Here is a 17,039-nt window from a genome sequence, read left to right as displayed (position 1 = left end):
CAGATGAGACAAAAATTTAACTCTTTCGATGCCATAAAGCACACCATATTGTGAGGCCAAAAGGCATTGCATATAACCTCCAAAAGATGATACCAACAGTGAAGTTGGAAAGTGGGAACATCATGGTGTGGGGCTGTTTTTCAGCATATGGCACTGACAAACTTCATATAATTGAAGGAAGGATAAATGAATAAATCTAACAAGACATTCTTGATACAATCTGCTCCATCTACCAGGATGATGAAGATGAGATGAGATTGGACATTTCAGCAAGACAATGATACAAACACGCAGCCAAAGAAACTCTCAATTAAAAAAATTAACCTGTTAGAATGGCCCAGCCACTTACTTGATCTGAAAACAATATAAAAAATATGGAAGGAACTAAAGCTCAGAGTTCATAGGATGAGCCCTTTAGGATTTGAAGAGTGTTTGTTCGGAAGAATGGACCAAAATCATACCTGATTAATGCATGTGACTAGTTTCTCCATACAGGAGACCTCTTAAAGCTGTCGCAATCGTCACCAACAAAGGCTTTTTTTCAAAGTATTAAATACATTTCAATAAGCGTGTTCAATACTTTTTCCCTGTGTCATTTTTTATTAATACACATCACTAGATTTACGGACATCTATGGTTTGATTTCTTTGCCTTTGTGGATTGGTTGGATTGTTACCAACATCTGGTGAGAAGTTCATGTCAATAGCACCTTTAGAAATATACTTACTTAAAAAATTGGTGACGTGTTCAATACTTATTTCACCCGTTGTATGTGACACGTATACTCACAGCCACATTCCGACTAGACGTGCGTGGCCTTGATCAATTGACTTGTATTGAACGAGGACGTGCATGTTGCAGAGAACATTGTAAGGGGCACTTTGCACACTACGACATCGCACGTGTGATGTCGGAGGGGTCAAATCGAAAGTGACGCACATCCGGCATCGCACTCGACATCGTAGTGTGTAAATCCTAGATGATACGATTAACGAGCACAAAATCGTCGTAATCGTATCATCGGTGTAGTGTCTGGGGATTCCATAATTACGCGACAGCGACAGGTACGATGTTGTTCCTCGTTCCTGCGGCAGCACACATCGCTGTGTGTGAAGCCGCAGGAGCGAGGATCATCTCCTACCTGCGTCCTGCAGCTCACGCCGGCTATGCGGAATGACAGAGGTGGGTGGGATGTTTACGTCCCGCTCATCTCCACCCCTCCGCTCCTATTGGTCACCTGCCGTGTGACGTCGCAGTGACACCGCATGACCCGCCCCCTTAGGAAGGAGGCGGTTCGCCGGCCAGTGCGACGTCGCAGGGTGGGTGAGTGCATGTGAAGCTGTCGTAGCGATAATGTTCGCTACGGCAGCAATAACATGATATCGCACCTGCGACGGGGGCAGGGACTATCGCGCTCGGCATCGCAAGCATCGGCTTGCGATGTCGTAGTGTGCAAAGTGCCCCTAACTCTTTGCGGTAATTTAGCGGTTTGCAGTAGATGGAAGAACACCATCAGCTACAAATAAATTGATACATGAAGCTGCAAATTTATTTCAGTCTCATTTTGATTTACTCTCCAGCCTCTATTGCCATTTTGATTAGCAAACTGCAAACAATAAGAACATTTGATGTATAAGAAAATACATTCATTTTACAATGTCTAAAATGTAGCAATATTAATAATTTTTCATACCATTCTCCACATAGCCTGGTATATAGAGAGCACGATTTTGAGGAAGAACCAAACGAGCCTTTTTTTTGTTGCTTTCAACACGCACTTTTAAGTTGTATCTTCCATTAATTGAGAAAGATGTAAAGTACCTCGAGTAGACACCATCATTCTTAGCAATATCAGGACCTTGGAGGAAAATAGAATATTTTAAGTAGCACAATAAATAATAGTACATAACTGTTTATATAAATACTACTTAACTCCTTAAGGATCAACCCTAACTTAGCCTTAATGTCTAAATATCATTTTATTATTTTATGTCATTGCGATCCAGAGGCCATTATTTATTTGTTTTTCTCAATATAGCTATTTGAGGACTTTTTTTTGCAGGATAAGTTGTGTTTTTCAGTGAATTTTAGGGTACGTACAACACAATGTCTAACTTTTATTAACTTTTGAAGGGAAGAAATAAGAAAAAAATTGAAATGTTTCTGTTTTTTGCATTTTAAATTGTAGGCTTTGTATTTGCAAATTCAAGTTTTAATTTTATTCTATGAGTGTTAATTTTATTTATGTCGATACAAATTTTGTCTAGTTTTCTTTACATCTTATTACTTTTGTACAATAAATACTCCGATGGAAAGAAAAATTGTTTCGTGTTGCCATAAGTTAAATATGTTTCTTTCAACTAAGCTATCTGAGGCCTTCATTTTTGCATGACAAGAGGTAGTTTACATTGCTCCCATTTTGAGACTTTGTTTAATTCTTACTGTATTTTTTGGGAAGTGGAATGAGCAAAAAAATCCTATAATTGTCTTTTTGTTTTGTCTTTTTAAACACTATTATCATTCAGTGTAATTCACATGCAGATTCTTTTCTGCATGTTGATGTGATAATGACAGTACCAAATGCATTTATTTTTGTTCTGTTTTTATTATTTTTGTTAAAAACAAAAACCCTGCAAGTGCAGGTTTTCCTAAATCATCCCAGCTATATGTTTATCCAGTTTCTGCTTGAAGATTTCCATGGATAGAGAGCTCACTACCTCCCGTGGCCGCCTGTTCCACTCCCTGACTGCCCTCACAACATCCCGTGGTAGCCTGTTCCACTCCCTGACTGCCCTCACTACATCCCGTGGTAGACTGTTCCACTCCCTGACTTACCTCACTGTCAGAAAGTTTTTCCTAATGTCTAATCTGAATCTCCTTCCTTTCAGTTTCATCTTGTTGCTTCTTGTACTTTCTTGTGGTAATGAAAATAGAGTGGTTCCCTCCGCACTGTGACTGCCTTTCAGATATCTGTAGACCGCTATTAAGTCTCCTCTCAGTCTTCTCTTTTTCAAACTAAACATTCCTAGTTTTTTTAGCCATTCTTCATATGACAGATGAGTGACAGCTCAGTGATCAATTCTATACTGTGAGGTGCTGTGTTTCTGCAGGTGTTCCATTTTCCTGTGATTTCCTAGCTACTTAACTGAAATTGATGTTGGGAAAAGAAGGGTTAGTTATCCGCTTCCGATGTACAAGATGCACAGGATGTAAAGAAGACATGCCAGGTAGGTATAATCCAAAAAGTTTATTGTGCCTATGTGTTTCAAAGTATAAAACTTCTTCAGGAGAGAAACTACTGTGACTATTTATGTCCTGAAGAAGAACCTTTGGGGGCAGGTCAAAGTAATTTAGTGCGCATACGCGGATGGTCTTTGACCTTTCACTGCACCTGCGCATTACTGTACTTTGCTCTGCCATCAGCAGTGCAGAGAGACATGTCCATACACAGGATCGCAATGGAGACCTCTGTGGGGATGACGTACGATGCATTATCCACACAGAGCCGAGAAGGAGGACAGCGATAGATGGAAAGAGGAGGCGCCAAACCAAGACCAGCGACAACCATTGGACCCAACCACCCCCCAGATGAGTATAATAAAAGATGTTTTTACATTGTACAAAGCTGCCTGGGCACTTACTGTATATACAGTATTCTGAAATGCTGTGTATAAGGACTTACTGGTGGTGGCCGCAGCTTACAAGGGTCAAATCTGGTGACAGGTTCAATTTAACTCTAACGTGCTTAGTTTCTGACCCCAGAATACTCAACCACCCCACAACATGACTTGTTAATGTTAGGACTAGCACCACATTAGTGACTACCATCACAGGTACATTTGACATTTTGATCAATTTTTATTCCATCTTTTGATATGAGAGATGAACAAAAATGAGCAATTTTGGCATTGTATTTTGTATTTACTGTATGGGGTAAAGGAACTCTGTCATGAGGATCAACTTTTCTGAGCTGTATATATTGGCATGAAGGTCTTAGGAAGCTGAATACAATGATACCTTGATATTAGTGATCTTATGTCTTATTGTAGAGAAATCCATGTTTTTTTATATATATGTAAATGAGCTGTTTCAGAATGTAATGATTTTGAAATCCGTTATAGCCATATTTTATTCAAAACAAAACATAGAATTGATAATTTAGAAATTGATGTCAGCAATACAACTCAAAATAAGTTGGGACAGGGTTTAGAAAAGGCTAGAAAAGCAATAATTACTAATGAAAACAAATGGAGGATCAAGACTGCGTATAAAAAGTGCATGTTAGAAAGGCAGAGTCTCTCAGAAGCAAGGATGATCAGAGGTTCACCTTTCAATGAACAACCATGTCTAAAAATTGTGGAACAATTTTCAAAAAATGTTCCTCAATGTAAATAAAAATAGAAATAAATGTCCAAATGTCTAACATTTAATGTCTGATCTGTGTTCTATATTTTGTTGTGAATAAACTATGGCTTTAAGAGATTTCGAAATCATCGCATTTTTGTTTTCTTTACACTGTCACAACTGTTTTGGAATTAGAGTCTTATAAATAATTAAATTTTAAGTAACAAAATCTTTTAAAAACTTGTTAGTAAATTAAAAAAATGCAACATTGAAATTAATTTCATTATAATATCCTAGTATTTAGGATATAAAGCTGTCATTCAGACCTATACAATAGACTATTATACAGACAAAACCTGTGTAGTCTGATCCTGACGTCATACTGCCTACCATCTTTGTAGGACCCTCCCATTAAAATTAATCATATTGAAAAGATGCAAGTAAAATTGTAAATATATTTCTTATTATTGGCTCAGAATAAAACAACAATGGTCAAAACTACATAACATAAATTTAAAGGGAACCTGTCACCACTTTTTTGGCCTATAAGCTGCGGCCACTACCACCGAGCTCTTATATACAGCATTCTAACATGCTGTTTATAAGAACTCGGGTCGGGAGTATAACATAAAAAACACTTTATAATACTTAAATAACGGTCGTGCGGTGGGCCTAATGGGCGTCTCCGTTCTCCGGTGCGGGTGCCTCCCCTTTCGGCTATCTTCGTACTCTTTCTAAAGCCTGTGTGCATGATGCGGCTAAGTCATACACACTCGCCCCGGTCCTGAGCAGGCGCACTACAATACTTTGATCTGCCCTGATCAGAGCCTGAATGCCGGCGAGTGTGGATGACATCGGACTCGAAGAAGGAGATCAAAGATGGCCAAAAGATGCGTTACCGGGAACTGGACAACGGAGACGCCCATTAGGCCCACTGCGCGACCGTTAGGTTAGTATTATAAAGTGTTTTATATGTTATACTCCCGGCCCGGGCTCTTATATACAGCATGTTAGAATGCTGTATATAAGAGCCCGGTGGTGGTGGCCGTAGCTTATAGGCCAAAAAAGTGGTGACAGGTTCCCTTTAATACAGACTATTAAACCAACTATTACTGCATCTAAAATATTGCCTTGGTGTTGAGAAACAGTTACCATTGTTCTATTTTTTTTTAGCCTCTTGTGACTAGTAAAAATAAGGTTTTGTCTGAGGCTTCCAAGTTACAATCCAGACCTCAATGTGAAGAAGAATTTTTAGCTGGACTTTTGTATCACGTAAACAGTTTAGCAAAGAAGAAATGGTATTACTGAAAAACATCCACGTTGCCAACCTAATTTTCTCTTTTTTGGGGGGGGGGGAATTCATCAAGAAATCAAGGCCAGTCAACATTTTATAAACATTTTAGAAAACCAGAATATATAATATAGATTACAAAAATGTATTACTACTATTGCGCAGGTTCTAATATTAACCCCATTGTTAATTTTTGCTCTTTTGTTTTTTCTCGCTCTTCTTTCTATTGGCGCAGTAATATGTTTTCTGAGACCTGTAACTTTTTTACTCTTCAGTCTGTGAATCTGTTTATAGCCTTATTTTTGCATGCCAAGCTGTTGTTTTTTATTGGAACCAGTTGGCAACACACACAACATTTTTATTGTTTCTTGTTGAAAATTGAGATTAGGTGCAGTGACCCAACCCAGTCCCCCAAAAAAGTTAAATAATTGTATCTTTTCATAGATAGGGCAATATCAAATTTGCTTCATCACTTTCAGAATACACTTCAGCACTGCAGTATACAGTGTGTCCACCCATATCATGTCACTGTCATTAACTTGAGAACGGCGGCAGCTATAGGCATAGAAGTGGTGTCTAGGTATAGTAAAGTAGCCATGCGCTGTGCAATGAAACCACCTATAGCGCCACCAGGTGGAAAACAACAGAGTTAGTATTTTTATCTCGAAAATGGAACGAGATAGAGAAAAAAAGGGAATTAAAAAATTGTAGGGCATCATCAATTCAATACAAATCGACACCTTGCATACAGAAATGCTCTGATACGAAACCCATGACCCCCCCAAAACATTGAATGCTGGTCACGCATATGGCGCTCATTTAACTTTGATGCTCAAAGTGGCCCCTGTCAGCTGCAATGCACATCTGGACTCTGGACAACATACTGTATCTTGCTGCACGTTGTGCAATATGGTAGGTGACACGTTTGCACAAGCATCTGTGATACGTCGTCGTAGGTCCTGCAATGTTGGTGGAGGGATTGCATACACCTGCTGTTTGATGTGACCTCACAGAAAGAAGTCCAATGGGGTAAGGTCAGGAGAGCGAGGAGGCCACTACACGCAGCCACCATACCCAATGACTTGTAGGAAGATCTCCATGAGGTATCGCTTCACGTCCGCAGCCTTATGAGTTTTACATGTTCTAATCATAGCATTTCTGTAAGCTAGGTGTCGATTTGTGTTGAATTTATGATGCCCTACAACTTTGTAATTCACTTTTTTTCTCTACCTCCTTCCGTTTTCGAGATAAAAATGCTAACGCCGTTGTTTTCCACCAGGTGGCGCTATAGGTGGTTTCATTGCGTAGCGCATGGCTACTTTACTATACCTAGACACCACTTCTATGCCTATAGCTGCCGCCGTTCTCATGTTAATGGTGGTGGACAGGATATGGGTGGACACACTGTATAGTAAAAATCACAATTACCTATGAATCATAGAAGGCTTTGGAATTCATCGGCACTTCCCGATTGCCTGAACAAACTCCCCTTCAGTATTGCACCACTCAAAATTCTGTTATCAAAGATTGAGAGTGACATTTAAATACTTAGGCAGCAGGGATCAGAGCTAGCTCCAATCGCTGCCTTTGGAGGAAGGTGCCGATTGTGTAGGATAGCCTGCACCTGTCCTTCTGAAACTGATCTATACACTGGTACCTAGTCCATGCTGAATGTATATGTCATGGAGCTGAAGGAGGTTTGCACAACAGTGTTTATGAACACTAAAATGGGCTCAATGTTAATGGCCTGTCCAGTGAACCTAACAATTACTTAAAGGGTACATAGTGAAAAAACAAATATCCGTTACATGATAGATAATTGCAATGAACGCAGATTATGCATGCATGATCTGCTTTCACATTGACAAGTAATACATTTTTTAACTCTACATATATATTTAATATTACCTGCTCCATTATCCAGAAGTTCTAAATCTTGCGAAATTCCATTAGTTGCTTCAATGATGGCGATAACTTTTACATTAATCACGGGCAGTAGACCTTGACTGACGGAGGCATAGATTACTATTGGATTAGGGAAGTTAATGGTGTCTTGATTCATATGGGCATTTACAGCAACAGGAGGAACATTTGCATCCACAGCCTTGGAGGTTACTGTTATTCCAATAGCTTGAGATGATGACAAACCATTGCACAGACCGTAATGCCAGGCTCCTATCTAGAAAGTCAAAATAAGCAAATGTTAACACTATAAAGGGCTGTTAGGTTAAGTACCCATGATATATTTTTGAAGAGTTTATGACATTATATATTTTCATGGCATAAAATTAATCATCATACAGTTCCAATAAAATGAATGGGATTTATAGAAATCTCCTGGTCACTGTGCTTTTTTTTAACACAATGTATACTGACCTGCAGTTTTTGAAATCCACAATATGTGTCAGTTTATCTTGTGGGTATGCTGAGTTTTTGTGTGGGTTTACGCCCCATAAACTAGCAGCAGATGCTGAAAATCCATATTTTAAAAATGCATATGTTTTTAGTGCATTTTAACTGTGGAAACACACTAAAAATTAAGGTAAACCACACAATGATATCAATTTAGTTTCGTCAAAGCCAAATACCAGGAACTATCCAAAACAAAGCAGCTTCATATGAAACATGATAGATCAAAAAGAGACTGCAGTGTCAACATTGCAATAAAATGCATGTAAAAAATGCACTAAAAAATGCAATGGAAAAAAACACAAGTAACCTCATTTAGCTAATAGGTGCAGAAATGCTGCAGAAAATCTACACCAAGAAAAACTCATCTAATACTTATCACACGAATATGGCCTTTAAGGAAATCTGTCAGTAGGTTTTTGCTACCTTATCTGAGAGCAGCATGATGTAGAGACAGAAATCCTGAACACAGACACAGTGGAACACACACACACACACACACACACCAGATTGCTCACACACACACACACACACACACACACACACACACACACACACACACATCAGATTGTACACAAACACATCAGATTGAAAACACACACTCATCCCATCCGGCGATAACAAATTGTTTCTGGCTGGCAGGTGAACCTGGGACACAGTGGAGTGGAGCGCTAGGACCTGCAGTGGAATACATCAATGCGTACCACCCAATATCCTTGTGCTCCACTGTACTGCGTCCGAGGTTCCCCTGCCGACCGGAAGCAATAGGTATCTTTGGATGTTATGTGTGTGTGTGTGTGTGTGTGCAATCTGATGTGTGATTGTTCAATCTGATTTGTGTGTGTGTGTGTGTGATCTGATTGTGTGTGTGATCTGATGTGTGTCGGTGTGCGATCTGATTGTGTGCATTATCTTATGTGTGTGGGTATGTGATCTGATGTGTGATTGTGTGTGCAATCTGATGTGTGTATGTCTGTGTTTCACCGCAGGTCCTTGATGCGTTCTGCCACAGGTCTTCCCGTTCAGGGTCTGTTAGTATGATTGCGAGATCTTCTATCTTCTTTCTTCTATCTTTTGGTGGGTTCTGCTTTTTCTAATGAAGTGTCTTGCAGTATTCTTTAACTTTTTTTAGCTACATGGACACTTCATTATTGGCTACAGAAAAGATTAAACTATGTATGAGCCATGTCTTCATCACCAGTGACATTTTCATTGATTGGAGGACCTTGTCTAGTGCCTTCATTGTTCATTTGCCCATAGCTATTTTCCTACTGACTTCCAGTGTCGTCCCTGCATCTTTAGTGATCATTGATCTGAGTAGGTTGAAGTCCTTTACAATTTCCAGTTTTTTGTCATCCATCTCAAATGTGTCCCAGTTAAACCTGGCAATAATCAATATCTTTGTGTTCAGTAGTTGAGTATCAGTCCGATGATCGAGCTTTCCATCTTGACACTCCGTAATAAGTCCTTCATTCCATCCACGCTCGTTGTTATCAATGTTGACTCATTTGCGTATTTAAAATTCTTGATTATTCATCCAACAATTTTGATTCCTTCTTTTTCAGCAATTTCAGCCTTCCTGAAAATACCTCTTGCATATAAATTGAAGCAACATGGTGACAGGATGCCGCCTTGTCTGACGCCTCGCTCTACTTTGAACCATGCTGTGTCACCGTATTCCATTCGGACTGTTGCTTCTTGGTCGATGTAAAGGTTCCACATGAGGCTGATCATATGGTTAATCACACCCGTGTCCTTCATGGTATTCCAAAGTTTCTGGTGATCAACAACGTCAGGATACATATAACCTAATTATTATGTCATTTTTACATTTTTAATTTTTCCGATATCGGAGAAAATGTAAAAGTAAAGTATTAAGAGGGTGAATACATCTTAAATTGTTCTCTCTTTTCTTACCATTATTTATTAGACATATACAGTTAGGTCCAGAAATATTTGGACAGTGACACAATTTTCGCGCGTTGGGCTCTGCATGCCACCACATTGGATTTGAAATGAAATCTCGACAACAGAATTCAAGTGCAGATTGTAACGTTTAATTTGAAGGTTTGAACAAAAATATCTGATAGAAATTGTAGGAATTGTACACATTTCTTTACAAACACTACACATTTTAGGAGGTCAAAAGTAATTGGACAAATAAACCAAACCCAAACAAAATATTTTTATTTTCAATATTTTGTTGCGAATCCTTTGGAGGCAATCACTGCCTTAAGTCTGGAACCCATGGACATCACCAAACGCTGGGTTTCCTCCTTCTTAATGCTTTGCCAGGCCTTTACAGCCGCAGCCTTCTGGTCTTGCTTGTTTGTGGGTCTTTCCGTCTTAAGTCTGGATTTGAGCAAGTGAAATGCATGCTCAATTGGGTTAAGATCTGGTGATTGACTTGGCCATTGCAGAATGTTCCACTTTTTTGCACTCATGAACTCCTGGGTAGCTTTGGCTGTATGCTTGGGGTCATTGTCCATCTGTACTATGAAGCGCCGTCCGATCAACTTTGCAGCATTTGGCTGAATCTGGGCTGAAAGTATATCCCGGTACACTTCAGAATTCATCCGGCTACTCTTGTCTGCTGTTATGTCATCAATAAGCACAAGTGACCCAGTGCCATTGAAAGCCATGCATGCCCATGCCATCTTGTTGCCTCCACCATGTTCTACAGAGGATGTGGTGTGCCTTGGATCATGTGCCGTTCCCTTTCTTCTCCAAACTTTTTTCTTCCCATCATTCTGGTACAGGTTGATCTTTGTCTCATCTGTCCATAGAATACTTTTCCAGAACTGAGCTGGCTTCATGAGGTGTTTTTCAGCAAATTTAACTCTGGCCTGTCTATTTTTGGAATTGATGAATGGTTTGCATCTAGATGTGAACCCTTTGTATTTACTTTCATGGAGTCTTCTCTTTACTGTTGACTTAGAGACAGATACACCTACTTCACTGAGAGTGTTCTGGACTTCAGTTGATGTTGTGAACGGGTTCTTCTTCACCAAAGAAAGTATGCGGCGATCATCCACCACTGTTGTCATCCGTGGACGCCCAGGCCTTTTTGAGTTCCCAAGCTCACCAGTCAATTCCTTTTTTCTCAGAATGTACCCGACTGTTGATTTTGCTACTACAAGCATGTCTGCTATCTCTCTGATGGATTTTTTCTTTTTTTTCAGCCTCAGGATGTTCTGCTTCACCTCAATTGAGAGTTCCTTAGACCGCATGTTGTCTGGTCACAGCAACAGCTTCCAAATGCAAAACCACACACCTGTAATCACCCCAGACCTTTTAAGTACTTCATTGATTATAGGTTAACGAGGGATAAGCCTTCAGAGTTAATTGCAGCCCTTAGAGTCCCTTGTCCAATTACTTTTGGTCCCTTAAAAAAGAGGAGGCTATGCATTACAGAGCTATGATTCCTAAACCCTTTCTCCGATTTGGATGTGAAAACTCTCATATTGCAGCTGGGAGTGTGCACTTTCAGCCCATATTATATATAGAATTGTATTTCTGAACATGTTTTTGTAAACAGCTAAAATAACAAAACTTGGGTCACTGTCCAAATATTTCTGGACCTAACTGTATTTTTTTAATCAAAGCCAGGACAACAAAGAGTGATTTTGTATGGCCGGGGCTTTCATTCTTTTTTCAAACCTGTGTTAGTCGGAAAGGGCTTACCTCAGCTGTTCCTGGAATTTGAAGTCTGGAAGATTTGGTGGTTGTGTCACTGACAAAATCTGCTGTTGTATATAGTTTCCCTTTTGGATCCTGTAAGTTAATGACAGGTACTGCAGACTGCCAAGTGATCAGGAAGAACGTGTCATTCCCCACAGTTTTATCAATGAAAACTGTGCCGTTTAAGCAATTCCTACTCATAAGTGTGGATGCCGTGCTCTCCAGCTGTATGAAAAAGGTATAGCAAAACATTAATGAAAACTTTATCATATTGACTTTATTTGTACAAATACAACACAATCATGCCTAATATTAAACATAATGAACAAGCTTTTGGAGTGATAGCAGTTATCTTGCCATGTATTGGACTAAAGGAGCAGTTAATTTAGACCAAGTGGGTGTTCTCACTTAAAGCATGTACTGTGTTTTTTAGACTATAAAACCTGCTTTACATGTTACGATTTTGCATACGATATCGTATGCGATCGTAACCGCCCCCATCGTATGTGCGGCACGTTCAATTTTGTTGAATGTGCCGCACAAACGATTAACCCCCGTCACACGCACTTACCCGTCCATATGACCTCAATGTGGGCGGCAAACGTCCACTTCCTGGAGTGGGAGGGACGTTCGGCGTCACATCGACGTCACGCGGCAGCCGGCCAATAGAAGCAGAGGGGCGGAGATGAGCGGGACGTAAACATCCCGCCCACCTCCTTCCTTCCGCATTGCTGGCCGGGAGCCGTAGGACGTAGATAAGATCTGATCATCATTCCCGGGGTGTCACACACTGCGATGTGTGCTACCCCGGGTACGATGAACAACCTGACGTTCAATTCATGAGGAATGTACGACGTGCATGCGATGAACGTTTTAACATTCAATCGCAATCGCACGTAGCTGTTACACACTACAATGTACCTTATGATGCCGGATGTGCGTTACTTACGACGTGACTCCGCCGACACATCATAAGATATATTGTAGTGTGTAAAGCGGGCTTTAGTCGCACTGGGCCATAAGACGCAATTAGGTTTTAGAGAAGGAAAAATTTGAAGCAAAAAATGTCATGGTGCACTGTTATGGGGAATCTACTGCTGACACCGTTATGGGGGTAATGTCCCCCAATTCTGTACCAATGTCCCCCATCCTAGGCCCCGTCCAGGTATATATGTCCCCCTTCCTTGTGTATACGTCCTCCATCCTGGTATATATGTTCCCCATCCTGGTATATTTTTCCCCCCATCGTGGTATATATGTGCCCCGTCATGGGCCCATCCTGGTATATATGCCTCCAGTTGTTGCCACTTATTTTTAACACATAAAGATAAATAAATGATTCTACTTACCTTTCCTCTGCTCCCCTGGTGCGCGACGTACTCTTCTAATGCTGACAACTGACTTCAACGTGTAAGCGACAGGCAGTGCATGATGTCACTGCCATGCGCCATCAGTGACATGTCAATGTCAGCTGCCAGCTAATCCAAAATGAATATTCACTGCTTCCCACACCCATAATCTCACCCACCTCTCAGTGCTGGCTTCATTATTGAGAGGTGGGCAGGATTATGTGTGTGGTGAGAAGTGTATATTTATTCTCTTTAATACCGGACACACATGGGTGCTCCAACTGCTGACTTTCTGCAGCGGGGACCCTGCTCCTGCCTCCTATGCCCCGCTCCACCCTCACAGAGAACTAGGTACATTGAAACCATAAAGTGCACCCCCCACTTTCCTTCCAAATTTTGGAGAAAAAAGTACATCTTATAGTCAGAAAAATTAGGTACTTCTTCCTGTGAGTTGCTATGTGATGTTACTATCTGATAACAACCACTTGAACTTAATAAGTTAACTCATAAGGTACCAAATACATTAATTGCTAATATCTTGACAATAAAGGCATGAAAAAAAAATGTTTCTCTCCGCTCTGTAGCCACTATTACATTGTGTGTCCAGTTCAACATGAAAAAATGTGTGAAAGGTCATCTTTAGGTGCAACAATGGAAAATCCTGTGATCAGTTGATTGTTGAGAGCCCACCCGCACAGAAACACAGTTAACGATTTGCCCGTGACGCACAACTGATGGGGGCGGGTGCTTTCACCAGCGACATCGCTAGCGATTTCGCTGTGTGTAAAGCATCCTTAACGTAAAGCTTTGCTTAAACCGTTACATACATAATACATGGTTAGCAAATGGTAAAACATCATTCATTTGCAACAATCAATGAATGCATATCACATCAAAGAAAGAACATACAATACCTGAATAGTCTGTTTACTCATGTCCCCAGTTCCAGATGCAATTGACGCAAAAGCATCAATCAAACCATTCGCATTAAAGCTGTCAGTAGCAAAAAACTTTAAGCCACCTGAAAAAAAGTAGACATTTTTTTAAAGGCTGTCCATAATCTTGGAGTAAAAAAAGTTATATTCTAAACTTTTAGGCTGATATTTCTAGAACTGAAATGCATTGGTATGTATTTAATCTATCTATATCAGTAGTAACTTGAAGCTTCAGCACCAAAATGAAAAATCTGCAGTAGCTCCCTCCTTGTAAAGTTCGGGGTTCAGACTAGAACATAGACATTTCACTGTACGTCTAGTTCCTGTTCAGGTTTGTTATCGAAATAAATTTTTGAAAAGCTGCAGAGTAGCCAATCAGCAAGCTTTATTGATGTGGATACTTTCAGCCCCATCAGAGCCATGTCATGGATTAGCATGGCTGTAATTGGCTGGCACATCGCTTAAAATAAATAAATAAATAAATAAATAAATAAAATGATGTGGGGTCCTGCCCTATTTTTTTATAACAAGCACGGGTAAAACAGACAACTGCGGGCTGCAACCAAAAGCAGTCTGCTTTACCTTGGCTAGTTATCAAAAATAGAAGGGATCTCACACCAGTTTTTAATTATATAAATAAATAATTAAAAAAAAAAATGACTTGAGTTTGGTTCCCCCTCATTTTTGATAACCAGCCACGGTAAAGCTGACAGAAGGGGGCTAGTATTATCAGGGTGGGAAGGGCCATTGATCTTGACCCTCCCAGCCTAAAAATATTAGCCTGCAGCTGCCCCAAAATTGGCGCATCACAATAGATGCTCCAATCCTGGTGCTTTACCTCATTTCAATTACCCTAGTGTGGCAATTGGGGTAATATATGGGGTTGACGATAGCTGTGAATTGTCAAAAATCACAGGTACCATCAAGCCCTAGGTTAGTAATGAATAGTTGTCTATGAGACACCCCCGTTACTAACTTTGTAACTCAAAAGAATTAAACACAAATACAGAAAAAGCCTTTATTTGAAACAAAAAACAGACATGGAGAAATAAAGTTTCAGCTCACTGGTGGAAAACAGCTCCAATCAACAGTCCAAAGGATAATAATAGCACCAGCACACTTTCCATAAAATTCAAAACATTTTCTTTATTTCCACAGCACCAGGGAAATTGGGAAGAGTCAGGCAAAGCACCAGAATTGGTGCATCTAAGGGTTGCACCACTTCTGTGGTGGCTGCGGGCTGCTATTTTTAGTCTGGGAAGGACCAAATAGCCATGGACTTTCCCACCCTGGTAATACCAGCTCCCAAGTGTCTGCTTTACCTTGGCTGGTTCTAAAAAATAAAGGGGAGGCCCATGCCATTTTTTCGTAATTGTTTATTAAAGGAATGGGTTCCCCTCTATTTTTGCTAAGCAGCCAAAGTAAAGCAAATAGATGGGGGCTGGTATTATTATTCAGGTAAGGGCCATGGATATTGGCCCCTTTTCAGCCTCATATCACAACACAGCTGCTGCTTTACCTTAGCTGATTAGCAAAATAGGGGGGTCCCTTTTACACTACACGTGCAGCTGTCACGTTAGGAGAGCAGACAGCCAATGTAAGAATTGCAGGAATACAGCAGATTGACAGCAACTAACTACTGACGCCAGCACAGAGGATGGAAGGGGGAAGCAGTGAATATTAATTTTGTTTAAACAGGAGACCAGTACAGCAGTCTGACTGCTGTCTTATCTACAGGGAAACATGGTATGTACAGTTGAAACCAGATGTTTACATAGACTATCTAAAAAGACATATGCATGTTTTCTCACTATCTGACATGAAATCAGAATAAACCTTTCTTTTTTAGATCAATTAGGAACCAAAGTTATTTATATTTGCCAAATGCCAGAATAATGAGAGAGAGAGAGAGAGAGAGAGAGAGAATGTTTTAAAGCATTGTTATTGCTTTCTACAAAGTCAAAAGTTTACATACATTAAGAGTACTATGCCTTAAACAATATGGGACAGCGCATATGATGATGTCATCTCTTTTGAAGCTTCTGATAGGTTTATTGGCAACATCTGAGTTAATTATAGACATAACTGTGGATGTATTTTAATTCACACATGAAACACACTGCTTCTTTGTGTAGCATCATGGGGCAGTCATAATTTCTGTGAGATTCCTGGGCCATCTTGCATGCACAGCTCTTTTGAGGTCTAGCCACAAATGTTCAATGATGTTCAGATCAGTGAACTGTGAGGGATATTGTAAAACCTTCATCTAGCGCCTTTTGAGGTAGGGGTACTTTACATGCTGTGATCTCGCTAGTGAGATCGCAAGCGATCGTACCCACCCCCGTCGGTTGTGCGACACGGGCAAATCGCTGCCTGTGCCACACAACCTTGCTTACCCCCGTCACACGCACTTACCTGCCCTGCGACGTCGCTCTGGCCGGCAATCTGCCTCCTTTCTAAGGGGGCGGTTCGTGCGGCGTCATAGCGACGTCACACAGCGGGCGTCCAATAGAAGCAGAGGGGCGGCGGAGATGAGTGGGATGTAACATCCCGCCCACCTCCTTCCTTCCGCATTGCTGGTGGAGGCAGGTAAGGAGATGTTCGTTGCTCCTGCAGTGTCACACACAGTGTTGTGTGCTGCCGCAGGAACGAGGAACAACATCGCTAATGTCGCGGGCGGGGAGGAGGCCGCTGCGCTCTCGCTAACGCTCGGGTCCGGCGCTGCTGCTGCCTGCTGCTGGCTGCTCGGTGGCTCGAGCGGTGGGCCGGATCCGGGGACTCGAGCAGCGCTCCTCGCCCGTGAGTGAAAGGGGGGATTTTTGGGGTTTGGGGAGTTGGTCCGTGACGCCACCCACGGTTTGTGGTGAGGTTGGGGCACCACCGCTGCTCTGGACGGGGATCCCGGGAGCGATGACAGGGAGCAGCCGAGATGTTTCTTTCCCCTCCGTGGGTAGGGGGATTTGGTGGTCCCGGGGCCCGGTGAGGTGAGGCGGGGAGGTACGGTTGGTGAGGTGCAGGGTCGCGGGGGCA

The 17,039-nt window shown here is 41.2% G+C and overlaps 1 protein-coding gene across 2 annotated transcripts in view; it reads right to left on the bottom strand.

The window, feature by feature from the left end:
- Window positions 1-17,039, bottom strand: part of LOC142250154 (calcium-activated chloride channel regulator 1-like) — an 80,540-nt gene that overhangs the window by 18,402 nt on the left and 45,099 nt on the right. For both annotated transcript variants that reach the window (XM_075322288.1, XM_075322287.1), the window contains exons 9-12: window positions 13,989-14,095; window positions 11,729-11,950; window positions 7,544-7,814; window positions 1,694-1,858 (exon numbers count right to left, since the gene is read on the bottom strand). In XM_075322288.1, the coding sequence (XP_075178403.1) occupies window positions 1,694-1,858; window positions 7,544-7,814; window positions 11,729-11,950; window positions 13,989-14,095 (765 nt within the window). The remainder of the gene's footprint in view (window positions 1-1,693; window positions 1,859-7,543; window positions 7,815-11,728; window positions 11,951-13,988; window positions 14,096-17,039) is intronic.

This window comes from Anomaloglossus baeobatrachus, chromosome 8 (assembly GCF_048569485.1).
Source record: "Anomaloglossus baeobatrachus isolate aAnoBae1 chromosome 8, aAnoBae1.hap1, whole genome shotgun sequence".
Classification (NCBI taxonomy): Eukaryota; Metazoa; Chordata; class Amphibia; order Anura; family Aromobatidae; genus Anomaloglossus; species Anomaloglossus baeobatrachus.
The sequence above is the reverse complement of the archived record's forward strand: the minus strand, read 5'-3'. Positions and strand labels throughout refer to the sequence as shown.